The sequence below is a fragment of the Lynx canadensis genome, chromosome E1, assembly GCF_007474595.2.
Source record: "Lynx canadensis isolate LIC74 chromosome E1, mLynCan4.pri.v2, whole genome shotgun sequence".
NCBI lineage: Eukaryota > Metazoa > Chordata > Mammalia > Carnivora > Felidae > Lynx > Lynx canadensis.
Window position 1 is genome coordinate 1,506,218 of NC_044316.2, and position 22,579 is coordinate 1,528,796.

At 55.4% G+C, this 22,579-nt stretch overlaps 1 protein-coding gene and 1 long non-coding RNA gene across 2 annotated transcripts; one reads left to right on the plus strand and one right to left on the minus strand.

Annotated features, from left to right (window-relative positions):
• The first annotated feature begins 794 nt into the window (after nucleotides 1-794).
• Nucleotides 795-21,426, plus strand: LOC115500984 (SLP adaptor and CSK interacting membrane protein). Its single transcript, XM_030295783.1, has 5 exons — nucleotides 795-897; nucleotides 12,130-12,253; nucleotides 14,058-14,121; nucleotides 16,833-16,906; nucleotides 18,703-21,426. The coding sequence occupies exons 1-5, from the start codon at nucleotides 877-879 to the stop codon at nucleotides 18,852-18,854; spliced, it is 435 nt and encodes a 144-aa protein (XP_030151643.1). The 5' UTR covers nucleotides 795-876; the 3' UTR covers nucleotides 18,855-21,426.
• Nucleotides 6,250-18,500, minus strand: LOC115500985. The gene is made up of 4 exons (XR_003964696.1): nucleotides 17,506-18,500; nucleotides 13,027-13,121; nucleotides 12,581-12,721; nucleotides 6,250-6,535 (listed from the first exon to the last, which is right to left on the minus strand). It is a non-coding gene; the product is annotated as an uncharacterized LOC115500985 (long non-coding RNA).
• Nucleotides 21,427-22,579: the final 1,153 nt, after the last annotated feature.

Here is a 22,579-nt window from a genome sequence, read left to right on the forward strand (position 1 = left end):
CCGGGGACCGTCCTGGGGGTGGCTGGAAAGCGGCCAGGGCGGCAACTGTCCAAATCCTGGAAACTCGCAAACCGTGCAGATCAGGAATCTTGTTTCCTGAAAGCCGGCGGGTAAGCGTTTGCCAGAAAGCCCAGGGTACCGTCACGGTCACGGGCAGCCGGGCAGACGCAGCGCACCGGGGTGGCTATTTTTACCGCCAGGCTGTTTGTTTCAGCGAGAAGGGTCAGGTCAACAAAATGGTTGGTCGGCTGCCCGCCCCGGCCCCCCGTCGTGAGCGGTCGTGGGCGCCCCTGGCGACTGTCCCCGTGCTGACGGGGACCCGGCCCTGCCGGGACGGCCAGCGGGGCCCGGGGCCCAGAGCAGCAGACTCCTGGCCTCCCCACAGAAGCTGGCCGGCAGCCCCAGGCTTGGCCACAGTGTCCTCCAGCGTCCGTCCCACGGGAAGCTCTCCAGGGGTGTCTCGGGGTGGGAACCAGCGTCCTCGCTTTTCTGGGGCCCCTGGCCAGGCTGCCGCAGCCGGGAATGCTCGCTCGGACGGGCTGGTGTGCGGGGACCCCGCGGCCGCCCCAGCCACACTGCCCAGCCTGCCCCCGGGCTTGACCCCCCACGACCAGGTCGGTCCTCGGCGGGGCCTCGCAGGAAGCGATCGCGGCCCCTGGAAGCGTCGGGACCAGCTTCCCTGGAAGGGGGTGGGCTGCCTGCCGTGCGGGCGCCGGGGCCTCCCCCACCCGAGGGCTGAGCAGGAAGGGGAAGTGTGGTCTGGCTGGGGCTCACTGCTCCGGGGTGGGCGGGAAGCCTGTGGGCGAGGAAGGCCTCTCCCCAGCTGTGCCTGAGCCACCACACTCGGGCCCCTGCTGTCCCCTCAGCCGCTCACAGATGGACACGCTCGCCACCCAGGTAAGCATCTGGGCTTGGGGCCCCTGAGCGGCCGCCTGGCGAGGGCTGGGGTTGCAGCTCAGTCTGCGGCCGGGCTCGGAGGGTCCCCTCTGCCCCTCACGGGCTGGGGGACCTCAGATCCCTGCGCCCGTCTGCGCCTCCCTTTCCCGGGGGTATGCTGGGGCGGGGGAACCTGCCTATCGGGTTGAAATGACACCCGGCGGACGGGGACAGAGGCGCCTAAACGGTACACAGGTGGTTCCCCCTCTCTGGATTCTGACGGCGACTTTCGGTGCCTGATAAGCGACAAGACCCGAAGGGGTCTGCGTCGGGGACGGGGTGGGCGAGGGGTGACAAGGCGGATCTCGAGCTGCATCTTGGGACTCTGGCAGGAAAAACCTAGAACTCCAGCAGCCTTGGCATCTCTGTGCCCGTGTCTCTCGTGTCCAGCGATCTGTAAGGCATCCTGTGTGTTCCCGTGGCGGTCGCGGGTCGAGCTCAGCTGCGCCCCGGGGTCAGATCCCCATCTGGCGAACGGCCGCTGCCCGCTGGGAAATGGCCTCCGAGGCCTCCCCGTGGTATTTCCAGTTCTATCTTGTCTCGCATCGCTCGTCCTGAGAACCACTCCCGCGCCCTGAGCGTGGTAAGGACAAGGCCTGGGGCTTCCTGTTTTGTTTTTAATTGTTTTTTGTTTTATCTTTACTTATTTTTGAGAGAGAGAGAGAGAGAGCAGGGGAAGAACAGAGAGAGAGGGAGACACAGAATCCGAAGCAGGCTCCGGGCTCTGAGCCGTCAGCACGGAGCCCGACGTGGGGCCCGAACTCACAGACCGTGAGATCGTGACCTGAGCCGAAGTCGGACGCTTCACCGACTGAGCCCCCCAGGCGCCCCACTTCTTGTTACACTTTAGGACCCTTCCCTCCACCCCTCCTGCCCTCGAAAAACTGGAAAACTCCAGAGAAAGAGGGGAACAATGGCCCCACATTCCGCCACTTGGGAAAAGCCGTGGCGGAGCCTCGCGTCTGGCCTTCTAGTTTCTTTCCCAGGCGTAGACACTGTGAAACATTACTGTTGTCTCGTTTTGACGTGAACACAAGGTAGAGAGGAAATTCGGGCCTCGCTGCCGTCACCCCCACCCACTGACCACACCAGTGCCGTTGCCAGACAGCCACCAGGTGGCAGGGCTCCGGGGGCCCCCCACACTCTCAGAACCAAACAAGCAAGAAAGCCAGCAAGGGCGCGAGACAATTTGGTTGGACCCGAGGAAGGACTTCTGGGTTGCAGACGTCCGGGGATAACTCAGGAAGCCTGAGTACTCCGCAATCCCGGAAGGTTCTGCGGAAGTCAGACTCAACACATAGAACGCCGCGGAGACGCCCGAAAAGCCACCTGTTCAGGAAGGGGAGCAGAGCTCTTGAAAGACGTGATGCGTGAGGTCTGGAAAACGTGTTCCGTTCACGCTTCACAGGGAGGCTGGGTGGCAGAGGTGAAAAGGAGTCTTTCCCTCGGTACAGAACCGAGATGGGGTCTCTGTGCTTTGTCCCGGCAGACTCCGGCCACACGCGCGGGCGACCTGCGCACGGGTGGCTGGCTGGGGTGTCCGCACGGGCTGCGTGTGGCTTTTCTGGCGAAGGGGGGCGCCCCGAAGCTCCCCCCGGGCTGCTTTTCACGGGGTTTTCTCCCCACTGCTTGACTGCTTCATCCGAGCCCATCGAGGGGCCCTTGTGCAATTTTCTCCCAGTCCCACGCTGCCTGTTCCCTGCTTATTTGCGCCAAAGCCAACATAGTTCTGCATTTAAATTTTACTTCCTTTGGATTACTGGTGAGGCTGGATTCCTAGAAATGATATTACGGAATCAGAGGAGATGTCTGTGTGTTGTCACGGTTTGCTCCCCCGCACAAACCTTTTTTTTTTTTTTTTTTTTTTTGGTAAGTTCATTCATTTGTTTATTGAAGCGGACTCGACACCCAACGTGGGGCTCGAACTCACAACCCCGAGATCAAGAGTCACACGCTCCACCGACTGAGCCAGCCAGGCGCCCCTTAAAACCTTGTAACAAAATCTATATATACCGTCAGCGGTCACATGGAAGGATCTGTTTCACCACAGCTGCGCCAGAACAAGGTTTATGATTTTTTTTTTTTTTTTTTGAGAGAGAGAGACTGAGAGTGGGAGCCAGGGAGGGGCAGAGAGAGAGAAGGGGACAGAGAATCCCAAGCAGGCTTCATGCTCCGCGCAGAGCCCAACGTGGGGCTCGATCCCACGACCATGAGACCATGACCTGAGCTGAAATCAAGAGTCGGATGCTTCACCGACTGAGCCACCCGGTGCCCCTTCACCATTTTTAATTTTTGCTTGCATATAGACGTAGTTTCTTTTTTTTTTTTAATTTTTTTTAACGTTTGTTTTTGAGAGAGACAGAACGTGCGTGGGGGAGGAGCAGAGAGAGGGGGAGACACAGAACCTAAAGCTGTCAGCACAGAGCCCAATGCGGGGCTCGGACCCACAAACCTGAGATCATGACCTGAGCCGAAGTCGGAGGCTTAAGGGACTGAGCCACCCAGGCGCCCCAGGTGTAGTTTCTAAGTCCGGGCAGAAAGATATGTCAGTGGAGCGACCCACTATGATGGGTGAGAACGAATGAACAGGGTCGAGTCCTGTTATGAAACCCGCGGGACACGAGCCCGGCCCAAGGGCTGCACGGCTCATTCTTTCTTGAAATTGTTTAATGAGGTATAATTAACACCAGGGAAACGTGTCTGTCTTAGATGCACAGTCAACACGTTGGGCAACAGTCTACACCTTGCCTCTTTCATTTCCTGCGTCCAGGACTCATCATCTGTGCTGTCCTGGGCATTGGGAATCCGCGTTTTACATTTCTGGATGGGGTCTCACTACGCAAACATCCCAGCCTGTTTTCCCATTCCTCTGTCGAATTCCGTTCTGTCGGTACACGGTTTTACTTGTCTTGGGCTGGGGTCAGTGCGTATGACACGACACCCCCAGGTGCTAAGAATCCGAGCGTGAGCGGGGCAGAAGGGAGAAGAATTAAAAGAAAGGGGGAAGAAGGCTGAAATTAATTTTAATAACACATTGCACTGAACCCAACACATCAAAAATATCCTTCCCGCACGTAATCCATATAAACGTTTATTAATGAGATTTTTTATGTTCTTCCTTCTACACTAAGCATTTTCCTTTTTATGTTTATTTATTTATTTTGGAAGAGAGAGAGCAGGGGAGGGGCAGAGAGGGGGGAGGGATGGGGAATCCCAAGCAGCCTCCACGTTGTCAGCACAGAGCCCGACGTGGGGCTTGATCTCATGCTCTATGAGATCATGACCTGGGCCATATCAAGAGTCGAACGTCCAACCCACTGAGCCACCCAGGCGCCCCCACACTGAGTCTTTGAGACCCAGCAGGTGCCCCACAGCCTCGTGGTCTCGGGCAGGGCTGGCCTCGGCCAAGGGGATTAGCCTGGAAGGCCTAACTCCAGGCAGCGAGCAAGGGGCGGGGCCCCATCCTCCCTCAGAGCTGCGTGCGACCTGCCTCGCCCCACGGAAACTTCCCCGAAGCCTCTCCGGCCTCCTAGAACCCCATCCCTCCGCCCCCCCCACACACACACGTTCTCCCCACCTTTTGGGACTCATGACTACTTCAGATCATTCCTTTCTCTTGAGAAAAAGTCGAGTTTTTCAATCACGCAGGACTTGAGCAGTAGCGTGGGTCTTGAAAGAAACACAGGGGCCTCACACCAATACATTTTTCACGAGCGAGGCTGGATTAGGGGCGAAAATGCTGGAGCTCCTCAGGGGTCAGAGAGACGTTTCGGGAGACGTGTCCTGCGTGTGGACGTATGCATGGCTGTCATGTCGTAAGCTATTTCTTACGCTACAGAATTTGGTTAAAAAAAAAAAAAAACACGGAAAAAAAAAAACCCCAGGAAGAAGCGAGTGTGGAATCAAGCCAGTCTCCGGAATTCCCAGCGGGGGTTGGACTGGGACTTCTGTCGCCGACTCCCTGGAAATGCCTTTTGGGGAAGTGAGAGCCGGGGCCGGGTGGGTGCCTGGGCTCGGTGCCTCCCCCGCGGCGAGGGCGAGGATGTGCGTCATGGGAGGAAGGCAGAGACACCCGCGCGCAGGCGGGCAGGGTCTCGGCTTCCCGGGCCAGCGCCCGATGCCCGCGGCCGGTGGCGGGTGCCCGAGGCCAGGCCAGGCCAGGCGGCTGGACGGTTAGGAGGCAGACCCCAAACCGCCCTCCCGAGAGCCTGCATCATCGGAGGCGGAGCGCACCTGTAGGGCCGGGAGAGAGGCGCCAGCCACGTTCCTCCGCTCGCAGACCCGCCCGGAGCGCCTACTGTGTTCCAGGTGACGAGACAGTGGCAGGGAGATGGGCCCCGCTCTGGGTGGCGGAGCTGACTCGCCAGTGTGGACCGCCGGGAACAAACGTCCGGTAACCCGCCGGAGTCACGGGACGTGGGCTCACGCACGGGTCTGCCTCCCCCGCCCCCCCCCCCCGCCCCTGCCCAGCACCCAGCCGCAGTCGAGGCAACCTTTCCTCGGCCTCAGTGTCCCAGCTTCTCTTGCCTTCTGGGTTTTCATCATTCTGACGGTGGAGCACCTCCCCCCACCCCACACACTTAAGCTGTTATCAGTTACGGAGGTCGCAGTGTGAATGAGATTCAGAGTCTGTCCTGAGGGCAGGATGACTAAGGAGAAAGGGGAAGAGGGAGCAAAGGGCACTGAGATGGGTGGGGGGGGGGGTGACTAGCAGGAGGAGGAAGCCTGGATAAGACGGTCTTTGTTCCTAAATCGCATTCGGTTATATCCTCTGAGGACTCTGGACAAGAGCCTAGGATGCCCCTGCTCTGGTCAATGCCTGAGGGAATTCAAGAAAGGAACCCAGTGCCCTGAGGACCCAAGGAAGTCATTCACACTCTAGTAAAAATCAGTTTCTCTTCCTCAGAGCCTGGCACACCCAGGCAAATGAGTTTGAATGGAGAGGAAGTGGGGAGAGCGGGGAACTTGGCAGAGAAGTGACTTGTCGGTGATGGAATTTGGGGCATTACGAGAAGCATCTCGGGCATTTGGTTCGGGGGCTTTTTTGGTGCCTTTCCCTCTCCCACCACTGCTGCTACCGCCTCTGACTGTGGGGCTTCCTCACCTGCCCCGGCTGGGGGGGCTCTGCCAACTGGCCCGACGGACGTCCCACCCGGAGGCTGAGCCCCCCCGCCCCCCACCACGGGAGCGCTTGTTACAAATGCTGATCCCGAGTCCGACACCGGGCCTGCAGATCGGAACTGGGGGCAGAGAAGGGGCCTGGGACTGGCATCCGTGCTTTCACACATTTCCCAGAGCCCCCGTTTGGGGGTCGCGAGTTGGGGTCCTGGAGTCCCAAAGACCTGGGTTTGGTTTCTGGTTTTCCCGCTCACCGGCTTAGTTGCGATCTCTGAGCTCCCACGGTCTTATCTGTAAAATGGGGTGGTAACCACAAGCCGCCGCGCAGGGGATTAAATGAGAGGGGCGCGTAGGGCACCGGGTAGCACACGGTGAGGGTGACTTTTCTGAGACGCACTTTCCTACCGCGGCTGTAATTGCGCCCAACAGGCTGAGGTCTTGCCGGTGCTGGAAGCTCTTGAACGGGGTTCCGCTTTCAGTTCTGTTATGAAAAGAAACGTTTACCAGCTTGGCGGCAGCCTCATGGGGTAAAATGACCACCCGACCTGGCGTCAGACTGCCCTGAGCTGAAAGCCCACGTTAGTCCCTTGCTGGCTGTGTTACCTTGAGCAAACCGCTTAACCTCTCTGACTTCTAGTTGTTCACCTGCAAACGAAGCGTGATAACTACCACCGCCCACTCGGGGAAGGTCATCATCAGGATTAAGAGATAACGTGTAGATCACCGGCTCTCAACCTCGGCCCGCCTTGTATTAGACTCATCTGGAAATTTTTATTACAACAAAGAAACCAACCCCCCAAGGGCCAGGCCCCACAGGCCCCGCAGGCCAGTTACATCGGAGTCCCTGACACGGGGCAGACAGACAGCTGGGGTCGTCCGGGTCGTCCTCGTCTGCGTGCAGGAGGAGGCGGGGGAGGAGCTCAGAGGGAGACGTGGCTACGGAGGAACCACCCCGCGGGGTTCGGAGACGGAGGAAGGGGCCACGAGCCCGGAGCACGAGTGGCCGTTCGGAGACGGAGGAAGGGGCCACGAGCCCGGAGCACGAGTGGCCTCTAGAAGCCCACAGAACCAGGAAGCAGCACATCCTGGGGGTGGACACAGCCCTGCCCACGCTTGGATTTCTAGCTCCGTGACGGTGGCGTCGGGGACGGACTCGTGACAGGCCCCGCACTCCTGCTGTTGTATGCCCCTGTGCTCCTGCCCCTGCCCGGGGGGCTCCCCTCTTGCCCCAGTGGGGGGGGGGCGGCCACCCCAAAGACGCTTTAGTCCAATTCCAAAACTTTTAAGTTACTTTCGATTGCTGAGCACAGTTCGTAAAACGTGGCTCATTGCAAAGCTTCGGTTTCTGACTCAAAGCCGCTCACTTTGCCCCAGTGGGAGTGAGTGGAGGAAGGGGTGGGGGCCGCCTCCACACCCCCGCACCCCACCCTGCGCCGAGGACAGCCAGACAGACGTTTCTCCACAGGGAGTCTCCCACCAGTGGCCTTTCCTGCTGAGGTACTTTGCGGTTTGGGGTGGAGACTCCACGCCCGGCCCGAGAGGTCCCTTGAGAGGCCCCGCAGCGTCTGCGGGCTGATGGCCGACGCCCTGGGCCCCGCGCTTCAGCTCCGGGGAGGCCTGCACCCCCACGGTCCCCTCCGGGCGGCCGACACAGGTGGCCTTCAGCTCCCACACTTTGCGGGGTGTCCCTCCGGCCACCTGCACCCGCTCCCCGCGGGCTGGATCCCCGCCGTCGCTGCCCAGAGCCCGTCCGTGTCCCCTCTCGGGCAGCGCCACGGCCACTGAGCCGGCCTGGGGCCCAGAGAACACCCAGCGGGGACAGGACGGGGTTCTCTCGGGATCCTTCTCACTCAGCCGCCCTGTCCCAGAAAGACAAGCTCGTCTGGGTTCTGCGGAGAAGGGGTCTCAGAGCAGTGCTGTTTGTCTGGCCCTGGGCTGTGGGGGAACTTGGGACTCTTATTCCCACTTGTGGGCCCCGGTCCTTCATCCTGGGGAGTCCCGTGGCCCCCACCGTCTCACCACCATGGCTGTGCTCCTTAAAGGAAGGCGTCCCGAACCCCACTGGGCCTGTCCCCGATGACTCAGGGCATCGTACGGACACCAGCAAGGAAGGACTGGCACCTAGAGGGAGAGCATTCAGCCTCCTTCCTGCCGGGTGACCTTGGGCAGGCCGCTCAAGGACGCAGTTAGCGGACAGATGAAAGCGGAAAACATTCCAAACATCTGCTGGCAAGGCGCCTGGGGGGCTCAGTCGGTTGAGCATCCGACTTCGGCTCAGGCATAATCTTCTGGTTCGTGGGTTCGAGCCCCACGTCGGGCTCTGTGCTGACGGCTCGGAGCCTGGAGCTGCTTCGGATTCTGGGTCTCCCTCTCTCTCTGCCCCTCCCCTGCTGGCACTCTGTCTCTCTCTCCTTCAAAAATAAATAAACATTAAAACAAAAAAAAAAGGAAGAAACATCAGCTAGCAAAGCAAAGCCATGCCACACGTTTGTAAGAACAGAACTGCAAGATATGCGTGGTTCTCAAAAGTGACCCAGGCTTCACTTTTCTGACATCATCCTTCTTCCCTGCTTCTCCAGGGAACTGAGGAGAAGGAAACTTCTTTGAACTTGAAATCGGAGGAGTAGCTTTTCATGGGAGCTACACTAGACAGTTAATTGACTGGGTTGTGTTTTTTTTTTCATTTTTATTAAAGTAAATACACAGATTTTTTTTTTAATATTTAGTTTCTGGGGAGAGGGCAAGCAGGGGAGGGGCAGAGAGAGGGGGACAGAGGATCTGAAGTGGGCTCTGTGCTGACAGGCTGACGGCAGAGAACCCGATGTGCGGCTCGAACTCCTGAACCGAGAGCCAAAGTCGGACACTCAACCAACTGAGCCACCCAGGCGTCCCCGTAAATACACATAGTTTTAAAAATCAAAAAAAATAATAATAATAAAATAAAAAAATAAAAATCAAGTGATTCGGAGGATTCATGGCAGAAAATTGCAGCCCCCGGTCTCCCCACGTCCATCCTCCCACCCCGTTGTGCTCTCGGATGCAACAGCTTTGAACTCTTGTGCCCTGGTGTTTACTTTTATAGCCCTAAAGAGTATGTTTAGTTGCTTTTTGGAGAAATCCTTCAAGATTAAGAAAAAAGAAAAGGTAGAAAATATGGAGGACAAACTAGACAAAAGAACAAGGAGATGCACATTTGAGTATGAGAAGAGAGAATGAGAAAATGGGGGGGAGAATATTCTATCTGTTCCTCCATCTGTCTGTCCATCCTTCCTTCCTTCCTCCCTTCTTACTCCCTGCATCCTTGCTTCCTCCTTCTTTCCTCCTTCCTCCTTCCTTCCTCCTTCCTTCCTCCTTCCTTCCTTCCTTCCTCCTTCCTTCCTCCCTTCTTACTCCCTGAATCCTTCCTTCCTTCCTTCCATCCTTCCTTCCTTCCTCCTTCGTCCCTTCTTACTCCCTTCATCCATCCTTCCTTCCTTCCTTCCTTCCTTCCTTCCTTCCTTCCATCCTTTCTTCCTTCCTCCTTCCTCCTTCCTCCCTTCTTACTCCCTTCATCCTTCCTTCCTTCCTTCCTTCCTTCCACCCCCAGAGCTAAAGAAGGTCAGGTTCCAATTACGTGTATTAAACAAAGAGTCCACCCTCAGATATGTGGCATTCTCTTAAGTCCAGTGCCCTATGACCTCACCGGGCCCTGCAAAGCCACATTTCACAGGGTCCTCCTGAGAGCCAAGCCTCCGGTCTCCACGCTTTCCCTTTTCCCCCTTCTTCGTGTGCCTCTGTTGCTCTCTTCTGTGCATCCTGAAAAGGTGATCTACAGCACAGCCTCTGCTGAGTGCACACCTGGGGTGGGCTACCTGGCCGGCCGACACTTGTGTCTTTTAAGAGAGAATCCCCAGCACATCTATCACCGTGGATAAATGACGCTGAGCGGAAAGTTGAGCCAAAAAGCTGCAGAATGACGCGTGTACAAGTTACACACGCTTGGTTTTGCTCCATGTAACCTGATTAATAGCCAAAAACATGTCTGATCAAGCCAACCTTCACCAAAGAAACGAAGCTTGGAACTGAAAATCCAAATTATAATAGAACAATGTAATAAATGAGGACACTCTGCCAGTAATACAAACACGTGTTTAAATAGTAAGCCAACGGGCACCTGGGTGGCTCAGTCGGTTCAACATATGACTTCGGCTCAGGTCATGATCTCACGGTTCGTGGGTTCGGGCCCCACGTCGGGCTCTGTGCTGACAGCTCGGAGCCTGGCGCCTGCTTCGGATTCTGTGTCTCCTGCTCTCGTCTCTGTCTCTCAAAAATGAATAAACAATAAAAATTGTTTTAATTATAAATAAATAACTAATAAATAGTAAGCCAAGTCCGATGGTTTTGTAGGAACAATGGCCTTAGCAGCCCTAACCTTGTCCCTGTTCCTCTGCCTGGGTCCCTGTTTATATCGTTAATACTAAAGTCACTCAAAAGCACGAATTGGAAAGGGCTGTACATGAAAATACATGCGTGAGTTTCCACTGGCTAAGTGATGACACAGGAAGTTGATTCTCACACACCCAGAATATGCCAGGTCTCAAGGATCACGTTGTACTTTAGGAGCCAAACGAACAGGCAAAGCGCCCACGCTCTGGACGAGGGGAGCCCCGCTCCTCCTGCAAAGCCCCTGCATTCCTGGAGGCTCCTCCGACGAGTCCATCCCACAATCGCCTGGGGCCTGGCACCTGCTGTCTGTCCTACTTGTCTGTACGTCATCCCTGGTTGGGAAACCACAGCGCACATGTCATTAGTCCCCAGGCTCTGCTCTTACAAGCTTTTATTGTGCAATTGAGTTCCAACACGGTATAGGCAACAGCTTCAGACTGAACGTTAGTCACAACTGTCCCACGGAACTATTAGACATCCTCCCACGGGGACTTTCTAACAAGCCTCACACTTTCTGCACCCTTACCGTTGGCTTTTTTTCCCTCTTTCTTCCCCAGCTTCACTGAGGTATAACTGACTTAATAACACCGTGGAAGTTTAAAATGCACAACGTGTTGACTGGATACACTCATATATGGTAAAACTTTGGTTTGAGAGCATAATTCGTTCTGGAAACACGCTTGTAATCCGTAGGAATTGTGTATCAAAGCAAATTTCCCCATGAGAAATAACGGAGGGGCACCTGAGGGGCTCAGTCGGTTGAGCGTCCGACTTCGGCTCAGGTCATGATCTCACAGTCTGTGAGTTCGAGCCCCGCATCGGGCTCTGTGCTGACAGCTCGGAGCCTGGAGCCTGCTTCGGATTCTGGGTCTCCCTCTCCCTCTACCCCTCCCCCGCTCGCAGTCTCTCTCTCAAAAATAAATAAACATTAAAAAAATTTTTTAAAGCGTATTAGAAACGTTAGCTCATCTTGAGGAATGCTCGCAGAACAAGGTACTCGCAATCCAAGGTTTCACTGTATCGCGAAATGCCCGCCACCACAGCTAACGTCACTCTTTCTTTTCTGTCTTGAGAACACTTAAGATCTGCTCCTGCCAGACTTCCCTGCTTGCTTCCCGAGCTGGCCAGCTTCCAGCCCCCAAATTCCTGTTACTTTTCCCCATGGACTAACTTTGCATTCACCTTCCCCCTTCTGACCCACGCCTCCCTCGGAGAAACCCATCAAGGTATATTTCTAACCCCGCGCCCCCCCCCCCCCCGCCAGAAACAGCAGGGGTTTAAGTCTGTGCTGCCCCCTGGATATAAAAGTGATGCAATTAGTTATTGCTTTCAATGGCGTTACTCCCCTGCCCGTTTGACGACCGAAGACAGAGCGATGTGTCGGCCTCCTCTGTACATCTCTGATCTCCGTGCTCGTGGCTCCCCTGGGGAGTGGCAGACGGGTCACTCCCGTGCCACACATGAGGACGCACGGAGTTCGGAGGAGATTAAGGGCCTCGCCTGAGGGCTCCCAGTTGCTGATGGGCAGGGTTCATCTAAGCCATCACCTGCCTGACCCCTAAGCAGAGGTATCCCCAAAATGTGGTAGACAACGCCCCCCCCCCGACGCCCCGTTCACGTCTCATATTCCTCTGTCTCCGTTCTTCTCAGGGTCCCATCACGATGGATTGGTTGAGGGACAATTTCTGGGCCATCCTAGCTGTGGCCATCTTCATTGTGTCTGTGAGCCTGGCCCTCATCCTGTACTGTGCCTGTAGACAGCTGTTTAGACAAGGTAATGGCGGTCTCACCTGGGCAGGTGGAGGGCGGAGAGGGCTGGGGTGGTCATCCGGGCATTAGGGCTTCTTCAGGGCAGAAAGCGTAGTTCTGGGCCTGAATAGGCTGAGTTTTGGATTAAGAATCGTGTATTCTGGGTCTGAGCCTAGCCCTGCCACTAACTTGCATGTCTAGGCCTCGGTTTCCCCATCTGCATGGCGAAGGGAGGGAGGCTAACTAATCTTCAGGAACTCTTGGGGCCCCCAGGGTGTGGGTGAGGGCAGAACCTGTGAGAAGCCACACACTGCTCCACGGCTTTCTCTCTCCATCGTGGCCCTGCTCTCACCTTTGGGACTCAGAAGACAGCACGAGTCCAGAGGATGTCAGAGGCTGTCTCAGCTCCAAGCACACCGAGTGGTACGCGTGTTGTATACACCGGATACGCACAGCCTTTTCTGGGTCAATCATTCCCCAACGAAGCAGTTTTCTAAAAAAACAAAAAAAGACTGTCTTGAGGCATGAAATATGGGCTCAGTCCACGATGGACCCGCTGGCCACCACCATTGCCTTCTCTAAGGTCAGACTCTGAATCTCCCAGAACAACAGCTGCCTTGGCCCCAGGTTCTTGGCACCCTCCACCTTCGTGGAGGCTTTCCACTAACTTAACATCATCTCCAAGGGGGTTTCCACTTTGCCGTCCATCTCCCATCGTCCCTGTGACCCAGGGATGGTGAATGCACCAATCCCCCAGGGCAGTGTGGGCAGGCCACCCTCAGCCACCAAGGCACTGACCTGCCACGGCGTCTGGGACAGCCTCAGAACCCTGCTCGCCGGTCGCCGAAAGGTCCGGGCTCCACAAGGAGTGAGACCTTGTCATCCTCATCCATCTGTTTGAGAGATAAGAAAGTTAAGGTTCAGAGAGAGGAAGAGGCTTGACTGAGGCCTCACAGGACTTGGTGCCCGAGTTGGGACCAGAACTTGGGTCCACTGGGCTTCCTGTCCAATGTTCTCTGCCCTCAACCCCTTGATGGTAAGCAGTTGTTTTTGTGTTGTTTTATAGATTAAAAAAAAATTTCTTTAATGTTTATTTTGGAGAGAGAGAGAGAGAATGAACAAGTGGGGTAGGGCAGAGAGAGAAGGAGACATAGAATCCGAAGCAGGCTCCAGGCTCTGAGCTGTCAGCACAGAGCCCGACCCAGGGCTTGAACTCCTGAACCCTGAGATCACGACCTGAGCCAAAGTCGAATGTTTACTTGATTGACCCACCCAGGCGCCCCTTTTTGTGGTGGTGGGTTTTTTGTTTTGTTTTTTTAACACAAAGAGTATATTCTGCCTCCTATAGTCCTCTGTCCATCTGCCTTCTTGAAATGTTGGACACAGACGAAGTAGGACCCTGAACAAAACCTGGCCCGTTCTCTTGGACCTTAAGCCACCACTATCACCACGCAGGTTAAAAAATGAACAATGACGTGTTCGTCTAGCACGGCCCGGTTGCAAACTGCTTCCCCCGTCTTCCTCTCGCTTCCTCCCAAGCACACAGTTGGTTACCCGTCCCAGGGATGTTTCTGAAAGCCAGGGGTGCACAAGGTGACGAGGAGACAAGCGGGGCCCCGCGCCGGGCGGCCTGGGCAAGGGCTTGTGGTCAGAAGGCCCGCGTCCAAGCCAGTCTCCACCGCCCGCCAGCCCTGTGCCCCCAAGTCTGTTTCTCCCCGGTGGTTCCTCCCCCACCTGCCCTGCACACGCCCGATGTCTCCGGACTTCTAACAGTCACACCTTCTGCTGATTCTTCCCAGATGATCATTAATGCCTATTTGGTCCCTTAGGCAAGAGGTGGGACGTTGCCAAGCCCTTGGGAAGAGGGCAAAGTGAGGAAGAGAAAACGTATGAGTAAGTACAGCCCCCGCCCCACGCAAGATGCAGCTTTGAGAGCCGCCTGGTCACGTGCGCCGTGCACCTGCGCGTCTCTTTGGGGGAGGAGCCCACTGCACCTGCGCAGCCCGGGAGCCGGCTCGTCTGCCAATGCCCCGCCCTCCGGGGAGGGGTCTGGAGCTTTGGGGCTGCAGGGCACGTTCCGGGGCTCTGCTCTCCCGGTTGTCTTTGTCTGGTCTAGTTTGGTAGAGGTCACAGGTCAGGCTGTGTGTGCTGGGCCCACCCCTCGCGGTTAGGTCTACCTTTTCTTTTTCTTTCCTTCCTTCCTTTTCTTTGTCTTTCTTCCTCTTTCTTTCTCTCCCTCTCTCTCCCCCTTCCCTCCTTCCATTTCTTTCTCTTTCCTTCTTCTTTCTCTCCCTCTCTCTCCTCTCTCTCTCTCTCTCCCCCCTTCCCTCCTTCCTTCCTTTTCTTTCTCTCAAGATTTTAAGTAATCTCTGCACCCGGGGTGGGACTCCAACTCACAACCCTGAGATCAAGAGTTGTAGGCTCCACCAACTGAGCCAGCCAGGCACCCCTACCCTCCTTTCCTTTAGAAGACCCACCAGTGTAGTCCTCTCGAGGCTGTGTGCCTAACGAAACTATGCCATTGGCCTTACTTTTGCATTTTGTGATCTGTTTGGAGCTTCTATGATTGCTGTGTCGGGAGTCCCCAAGATCACCTTTAGGCTTGACGATTCACGAGAAGCGCTCACAGGACCCGGGAAAGCTACAACGGTCATGGTTACGGGTTATTACCGTAGAAGGGTACAGAGTCAACTCTGCAAAGGGAAAGCACATACAGGGTGGAGCCCCAGGGGCAACCAAGCGGAAGCTTCCAGGAGTCTTCTGCTGGTGCACCATGCTTCATTCTCCCAGCATGGATGTGCGGCACCACATGCAAAGCATCGCCAGAGAGAGTCACCGAGGGTTTTTACTGGGGGGTCAGTCACACAGGCAACAGAGCGCCCACACGACCTGCTTTAGCTACTCAATCCCCAGGCCCTGCAGCCCCAAACTGACCGAGCCACCCAGGCGCCCCCAAATTTGTACTTTCCTAGAGTGACTTTTGTTGTGGATCCAGCAAACAATAGACCTCTTCCCCACCGATTCTGACCCCCTTGAGAAGTAAGACAAATGTGTCACGCAGGTAAGTAACAAAATATTGCCTTTAATGAGAATAAACCCAGCGTGGCACAATGGGGCTCTTATCCACCGGCAAGGGCATTTGCTAGTTCAAAACCAGGCAAACTTTCCGATGCAGGGCGCAGCCTGGAGAACCTCAGGTCACCCGTGTGGGGCAGCCCCTTTCTCTGGACAGCAGACTCGAGCACAATGTGTGTTTTCTGCAGTCAGGCTGGCTCTGGAGGAGACAGTCGGAGAAGAAGGTTCTTCCCAAAGGCAGATCAACTTCCCTCCTCTCCTGGGAGCAGCCACGAGGGGTGGACAGAAGCCACTAACGGAGCTCTTGCCACACAGACCCTTGTCCACGTATCCCAACAGGCTTGTGCACCCCCAGGGGCGCTCAACCACATACAGGGGGCCAAAACTTGGCTGAGAACAATGTTTTCCAGTTTGGAGGTCAGAGCACATGGAGGGGATCGTGGGTCTAGGCCAAGAGGCTCCCCCGTGGTCTCTCTTTGTTGGACCTTCTTACCAAAGTATGATACAAATGCAGAAAGGTGTACAAAGTCAAGCAGGGCTCAGTGAATTTCCACAAACTGGACAGACCCAGGTGGCCAGTGCCCAGATCAAGAAACAGAATCACCAGTTCCTCAGTGACTTATATCCCCTTCCAGCCACCATACCCCAAAGACAGCCACTCTCAGAAATAGGAAAGGCTAGTTTTTTCTTGTTTTTATGCTTTCTAGAAATGGAATCAGCCAGGGGCGCCTGGCTGGCTCAGTTGGTTAAGCATCTGACTCTCGGTTTGGGCTCAGGTCACGATCTCGTGGTTGGTGAGTTCAGGTCCCGCATCGGGCTCTGCACTGACAGTGAGGAATCTGCTTGGGATTCTCTCTCTCTCCCTCTCTCTCTCTCTCTGCCCCTCCCCTGCTCATGCTGACTCTGTCTCTCTCAAAATAAATAAATAAACTTAAAAAAAATTTAAGCAGTAGAATCAGCCAGCACACGTTATCTAGGGTTTGGCTCCTGTTGGTCAACGTTTCTGTGCACGTCATTGTGCGTGGTTGCAGACGGTTTGTCCTCATGAGTTTATCCGCTCCGCAGCTGATGCACATTTGGTAGGGTCCAGCTTGGGGTTCACGCTGCCACGAACGTTCTTGTGTGTGTCATCTGGCGGCCACATGCAGGCATCTCAGCAGAATGCACCGAACACGCAGTCACGCGCTGTGTGTGTCCCGTGTGTGCCGTTAGTGTTAGGAACACGCGTGTCTTGCAAATGCAAACACACCTGCTACTTACCTCCCCCCACCCCCGCCCACTCCAGCTCCGGGGATTCCAGGAGGACGCGCTCCAAGCGAAGTCCCTTCCTTCCCTCAAATCCAGCTGTTCCCGGGGCTGGAGGAAACAGTTTCTTTACAAACGGGCACGACACCTAGGGAAGGACGGAGTGTCTCCAGCTTTTAGGAATGAAGGTTTCAATGTTCATCCGTTTTCTGATGTTTTCCTTTCGTAGGCTGACGGACACGCTCAAAACCACACCCTGACTCCTCCTCTTTGTGTCTTACCAGGAATGTTCTTAATGAATCACCAGTTCAGTTACCCCCTCTGCCGCCCAGGGGTTTGCTCTTCCCAGAACACACCCGTAAGTATCTGCTGCTGGTGACATTCAGGGCAGGGTAACAAATTCATCTAAATGTCTTAGCTCAGGGGCGCCTGGGTGGCTCAGTCGGTTAAGGGCCCGACTTCGGCTCAGATCACGATCTCGTGGTTCGTGGGTTCGAGCCCCGCGTCGGGCTCTGTGCTGACAGCTCGGAGCCTGGAGCCTGCTTCCGATTCTGTGTCTCCCTCTCTCTCTACCTCTCCCCTGCTCATGCTCTGTCTCTGTCTCTCAAAAATAAATAAGAAATGTTTAAAAAAAATTGAAAGAGACAAATCAATTAAAAAGGGGGCAGAGCAAATAGCAAAGCTCCTGATGGTCAAGGTGTACTTTCACATTCAAATCCCAGCTCGGAGCACGAGTAAGAAGGAACTTGGGGGGTGTCACCGGGACTCCCCCACTTTGCATCAGAAAATCCCTGCCTGGTTCCCTTGACCGGAATGTTCTTCCTCGAGCTGCCCATGTGGTGGTGTCCTTTATCCTCCCCGCTGCCACGCGGCCACTGCCGTCCGCCCTCCCTAAAGTGAGCCCGCTAACTTTCCTTTCGAAACGTGAAGGCAGTTACCCGACCTCGTCTTACTTACCTGCTGCTCGTGTGTTTAAGATCTCTCTCCTGCCCCGGAACAGAAACTCCGGGAAACAGGAGCCTCTCGTCTTCCTCACCACGGTTTACCGGCCACTAAGAACGGTGCCTGGAGGTTAGGAGACAATTCAGGTCTTGACCGAATGGACACATAATAGTTTACATGTATGGGGCAGCCCCCGTGTGTCCGGGCCCGTGTGATGCACTTCACAGGCACGATCTCCTGTCGGCCTCTCAACAGCACTACGAGGCAGGCGCATTTATTATTCCCCTTTGACAGATGGGGACACTGAGACACACAGAAGTTCAGCGTCTCACCCAAGGCGACACAGCGAGTGACTGCTGGAGCCTGGATGTGAACTTGGGTCTCGCTGCAGGGCTGTGCAGGGAATGACGGCGGTCTTCTTCTCAGGCCCTCTTGGGAAAGACAGAGTCGCGGCAGAGGCCGCGGCGACCCCATCTGAGGGTCTGAGGTCTAGCTGCCGTTTCGTCTTCCTTCCCGCGGCCACCTTGGGGCTTTTGCTACGTGTTCCCTCTTCACTCATTCTACCTTTTGCAAACCCTGCTGTCCCCTTCCTTCTGAGCAGAGATTCGTGCCTGAGCAATCATGGAATGTTCTGGAAAACACTAAGTCACTGTGAGGGATGTGCCAAAAAGGAAATAAGCTTCGTATCACTTCCTCGTGAGAATGAGGGTCTCCCATGACCGTGCTCATTCGGGGACTGGCTCGGGTCAGCGTGCTGTCTGCACTTCTGCTTTGCGTTTTCTGTGTCGTGCGGGCTCAGGCAGGGGGACGTGGGAGCCAGGGCGTCTGACTGCCGTCTGCCATTCACCCACTCGGCTGATCCTGAGACGGTGTCCTGTCTGTACAACAGTGTCCCCCATCAAATGGGGAGCTGGTCCACCAGGAAGTAGCCAGACCACCCAAGCCCATGAAAATCATGCTGAGTCACTGAGTCAAAAATACATATGGGGGCGCCTGCGTGGTTCAGCCTGTTGAGCGTCCGACTCCTGGTTTCGGCTCAGGTCATGATCTCACGGTTTCGGGAGTTCAAGCCCCGCGTACGGCTTTGCGCTGGCAGCACGGAGCCTGCTTGGGATTCTCTGTCCCTCCCCCACTTGCACTGTCTCCGTCTTTTTATATATATATGAAAACACACAGCAGCTTGGCCTGCAAGGACCTTTTCGTGTGCTCTAGTCCCACAGGACACCCCGAGCCAGCCGCCGGCCACATACTCGCTGGTCAATAAGGTCAGAAACAAGACCCTCTCCATCCCGAGCTACATCGAGCCTCTAGATGATTATGATGATGTCGAAATCCCCGCAAATATGGAGAAGCGTCACTTCTGAAACACCCGTTTCTCCTTTCCGGCGAGCTGAGGAGGGTTCACGCGGAGGATTGTACGCCAGTCGAGAACGGAAGCCCCTCGGTAACGGGATCCTCAGAGCCAGCGGTAATGTGGCGCAGCTGTGTAAAATAAACATTTCCTGAGGCTTCGACGGAGAGGCATCAGCGGCCACATGACCTCCCAGAGGAAAGGGGCCGCAGCTCTGCCCTGGAGACCCGGAGCGGTCAGGCCTCCAGCTACTGTTGAGGGGTGCCCCTGGGGTTCCGTGGCTCCCACTCGTGACAAAGCACCCCGTTCTTGACCCCCCCCACCCGCCTCCCCTTCTCTTGCTCGGTTCTAAGCGATTCCAGCTCTTGGTGTTGGACTCTGCAGAACACCCAGGCTCTCATCCCTGGCTGGGCCCCACGGGCCCACCCAGCTGCCACACCCAGGGCCGTGGGTGGGAGATCCGACCGAGTGCTCCGGCTGAGTGCTCCCGTGTGCAGGTTACTACATCACACCCGGCAGGCTCTTCAAGGGTGAGTGGTGCTTTCTGTTCTTGAGAACTGTCCCCACCTACACACACCCCACACCCCAGCACCCCCCTCCCCCCCCCCCCGTGATGTGGGCCGGGCGGACCGCGGAGGTTCAGATGCTCACCCAGATTTGTGCTTCCCGGTAACGTGTCACGGTCCACAAAGTCACATGCGGCCTTCTGGACCCAAGTGCGTAAGTTACACGTAGTGGTATCGTTTTGCAGTATGTGTGAATGCGGAGCGGGGGCGGGGGGAATCACAGGGAACGGGAAACAGAGGGACAATTAAATGGCAGATTCAAGATGATGGTTGGAGGGCTTCATGCCCCCCCATTTTACGCTCATGACTGCTTCCTCCCCTGTGTACATTCCCTGCATATGGCCCCGAGATCACCGTCCCCAGAACCCCTCAGTGTTGCGGCGCTGCTGACGAGAGGCAGGGTAGAGGACCACGGTCCTGTTCAACAAGTGCCCTGGTCCCCAGGGCCCAAGTCAGCTTGGAGGCTCCGGAAACTGGCGCTGATCTGCCGGAGCCCCAGGACTGGAAGCTTCCTAAGCAGACTGGAGATGCTGGTTTCCCAGCAACCCCTGGGAAACCCGGCAACGAGCAGACTCGCAGGGAGAGCGCCGTGAACCACAGAAAGGCCCGGAGTGACCCTGGGACCGAGCTCCTTTGCAAGAGATGGACGGCGGGCACCTGGTGCGCTCAAGCTTACCGCCTCAACCGCTGCTGGACCAGCGGGGACATGTGCTTCCTCCGGGCTCCGTCTTTCTGGATTCCACGGGGACGTCCAGCTTCCTGTGTTACCACCACCTTATAGTAGGCCGGGGGTTCCCTAACTGCGGCCGTGTGGAACTCTGGGACTCCGTGAGCCAGAGAGGACTCTTTCCTCCAAGTTCTAGGGGGGAAAAAAAAGCCCACGCACAGAAGTGTTTCACTTGTGTGGCTTCCTCTTCCAAATTTTCTGAAAACCACCCACATCTATGACGAGAGTTAAAAGCAGATACTAGACATGTCTTCCTCAGGCCCTTCCCGTCCCGGGATGCCTGAGGCTCAGCGTCCCTCTATTCTGACAGCTTCCAGATGCCAGGCTCCAGCTGAGCCTTCTCCTCAGTCCCAGGCTGGCTGCCCCCAGGACACCCCCGCATGACCTCCCGACAGGCCCTCAAGGTCAACACACCCCAGAAGGAACTGATGGCCCACCTCCCCCCACCACACACCCACCGCTGGCGTCTCACTCTCCGGTCCCCTTTCTGCACAGCTTTCTAAAGGGAACATCTAACCACTCATTCTCTTGTTTAAATCTCTTCTTCACCCATTGCCCTCAGAAAAACACCAAACTCCTTAACTTGGGTTACGAGATGTGTCAACTTCCCCTTACAACTTCCACTCCATCCAAACTTTTGCTCCTCGGGCCATCTGAAATGACCTGGTCTGTGGTAACCTTCCCTCTGCCTAGAACATCTCTCCCCACCTTTTCCCCCTTCCCGTCTCTGCTCAGAGTCTTTCCTCAGCACCCAAAACTTGAGTGTGGTGCCCTCTTTGAGGCTCTCTTCTCACAGCAGGAGCGCCCCGGGATAACCTGTTTACCTATCCTTCTCCCCCACCTCAGACGGAGAGCAGCATGGGGACAGGGACTGGGTCTCTCTTTCCCCCAGGGTTTTCTCTGTTCCTAGCACAGCACCCAGGTGCTTTGTGGATGCTCGACCTGAGCCAAAGTCAGCTGCTCAACTGAGCCCCCCAGGCGCCCCTTTTCCATCCTTCTTTCTAATTTGGGGCTCCTCTGGGGTGGAACTTGCCTGGCTCACGGCTATACTCCCAATACCCAGCACAAGCTCTGGCACATAGTGGGCCCTTACTAAATGTGTACTGGGCATCGCACATTACTAGAAAGCCCACCAGTCGGTTTGACAAAAGCAAGCAGTTTTTCTCTGAGCACGTAGGATTAGGTTGAGAGTTTATCCTAGGCATGGGTAATAAAGCCATATTTTTGCCAGTCTGGTTAAAAAAGATGTTAGCATTTTGGATGATAGCATTAAATACAGTAAGATTCGACAAGGCCTTTTTGTGTATTCTAGTCCCACAGGAAACCCCAGGTCAGCCATCAGCTATATATGGACAGATAAATAAAGGAAGAAATCAGAAGACAGTGTCCATCCTGAGCATATGGAGTCTGAAGATCATCATTCTGAAACTCCTGTGCTCTGCCCTCTTAACTTCTCTGAGAGCTGATGGTGTGTTCCTATCAGAAATGGGTAGATTATAGTTCTCTTTGAAACAGTCAAGCTGATCTTTATGATACAAATAGGATTGTTTGCAGGAAATGCTCTGGTGTTACAGTAACACATTTTACAAATCATTTGTATCAGTTAGGATGGTTAGATGGCAAAACACAGACTGTACAATAATGAGGAATGTGTCACCACACACAAGAAGTCTAGAGGTAAGCACTCCAGGATTCAGCAGGTCTAAGACTCAGGAGCACCGGGTGACTCTTCTTTGATTCTCTTAGTGTTACTACTCATGCTGACAAGGTAGCTGCCATAGCTCCGAGCATCACATCCTCACATGATAACATTTGAAGTTAGGAGAGAAAGGGACATTTCCTCCCAGGTAGCTCTTTTTTACTGGAGAGAGAATCTTTCCTAGAAGCCCCAGAGGACTTTCCCTAACGTCTTACTGGCCTGGATTGGTGCACGTGCCCAGCTAGGGGAACGGCCGGGGAGTGAACATTGGGCATTTTCAGCCTCCCAAGCTGGAAGTGGGCTTGGCCATCCAAAAAAAAGGAGGCAAGAGCCGCTGGATAGGCAATCTCCCCGGGGCCAGCTCACTTTCACAAATAACGCTGTTGAGCATTTGCCCTTGTTTCCGTTACAACTTCAGAGGTGTTAGGGGATTCAGGCTAAAGGCTGGTGTCCAGATTCCACCACTCACCTTTCTTCTCTTATGGGGTTTTGACAAAAAATGGACAGAGGACTGGCGGTCAGATGGGGATCATAACAGTAAAGGCAACAGAAGGAGTGCTAGTCTGGTCCGAGTTCTGAGGGTTTCACTCCGATGGGCCAGTTCTCACCTGCCCCCTCTGGCAAAATCCCAGGCGGGTCCCATTGGCTGTTCTGGTCACCCTCAGGTAATAAAAGGCCTCCAGGTGTGGATTACACAAGCATATGCATTTGTCAAAACTCCAGGGATGCACGCTTAAGGTTTCCGC

Excerpts from the sequence above, each read along its gene's own strand:
- LOC115500984 (XM_030295783.1), top strand. The coding sequence starts at position 877 with ATGGACACGCTCGCCACCCAG. Across the intron at positions 14,122-16,832 it reads GAGGAAGAGAAAACGTATGA|GAATGTTCTTAATGAATCAC; the intron begins GTAAGTACAGCC and ends GTGTCTTACCAG. Across the intron at positions 16,907-18,702 it reads GCTCTTCCCAGAACACACCC|TCCCACAGGACACCCCGAGC; the intron begins GTAAGTATCTGC and ends CGTGTGCTCTAG.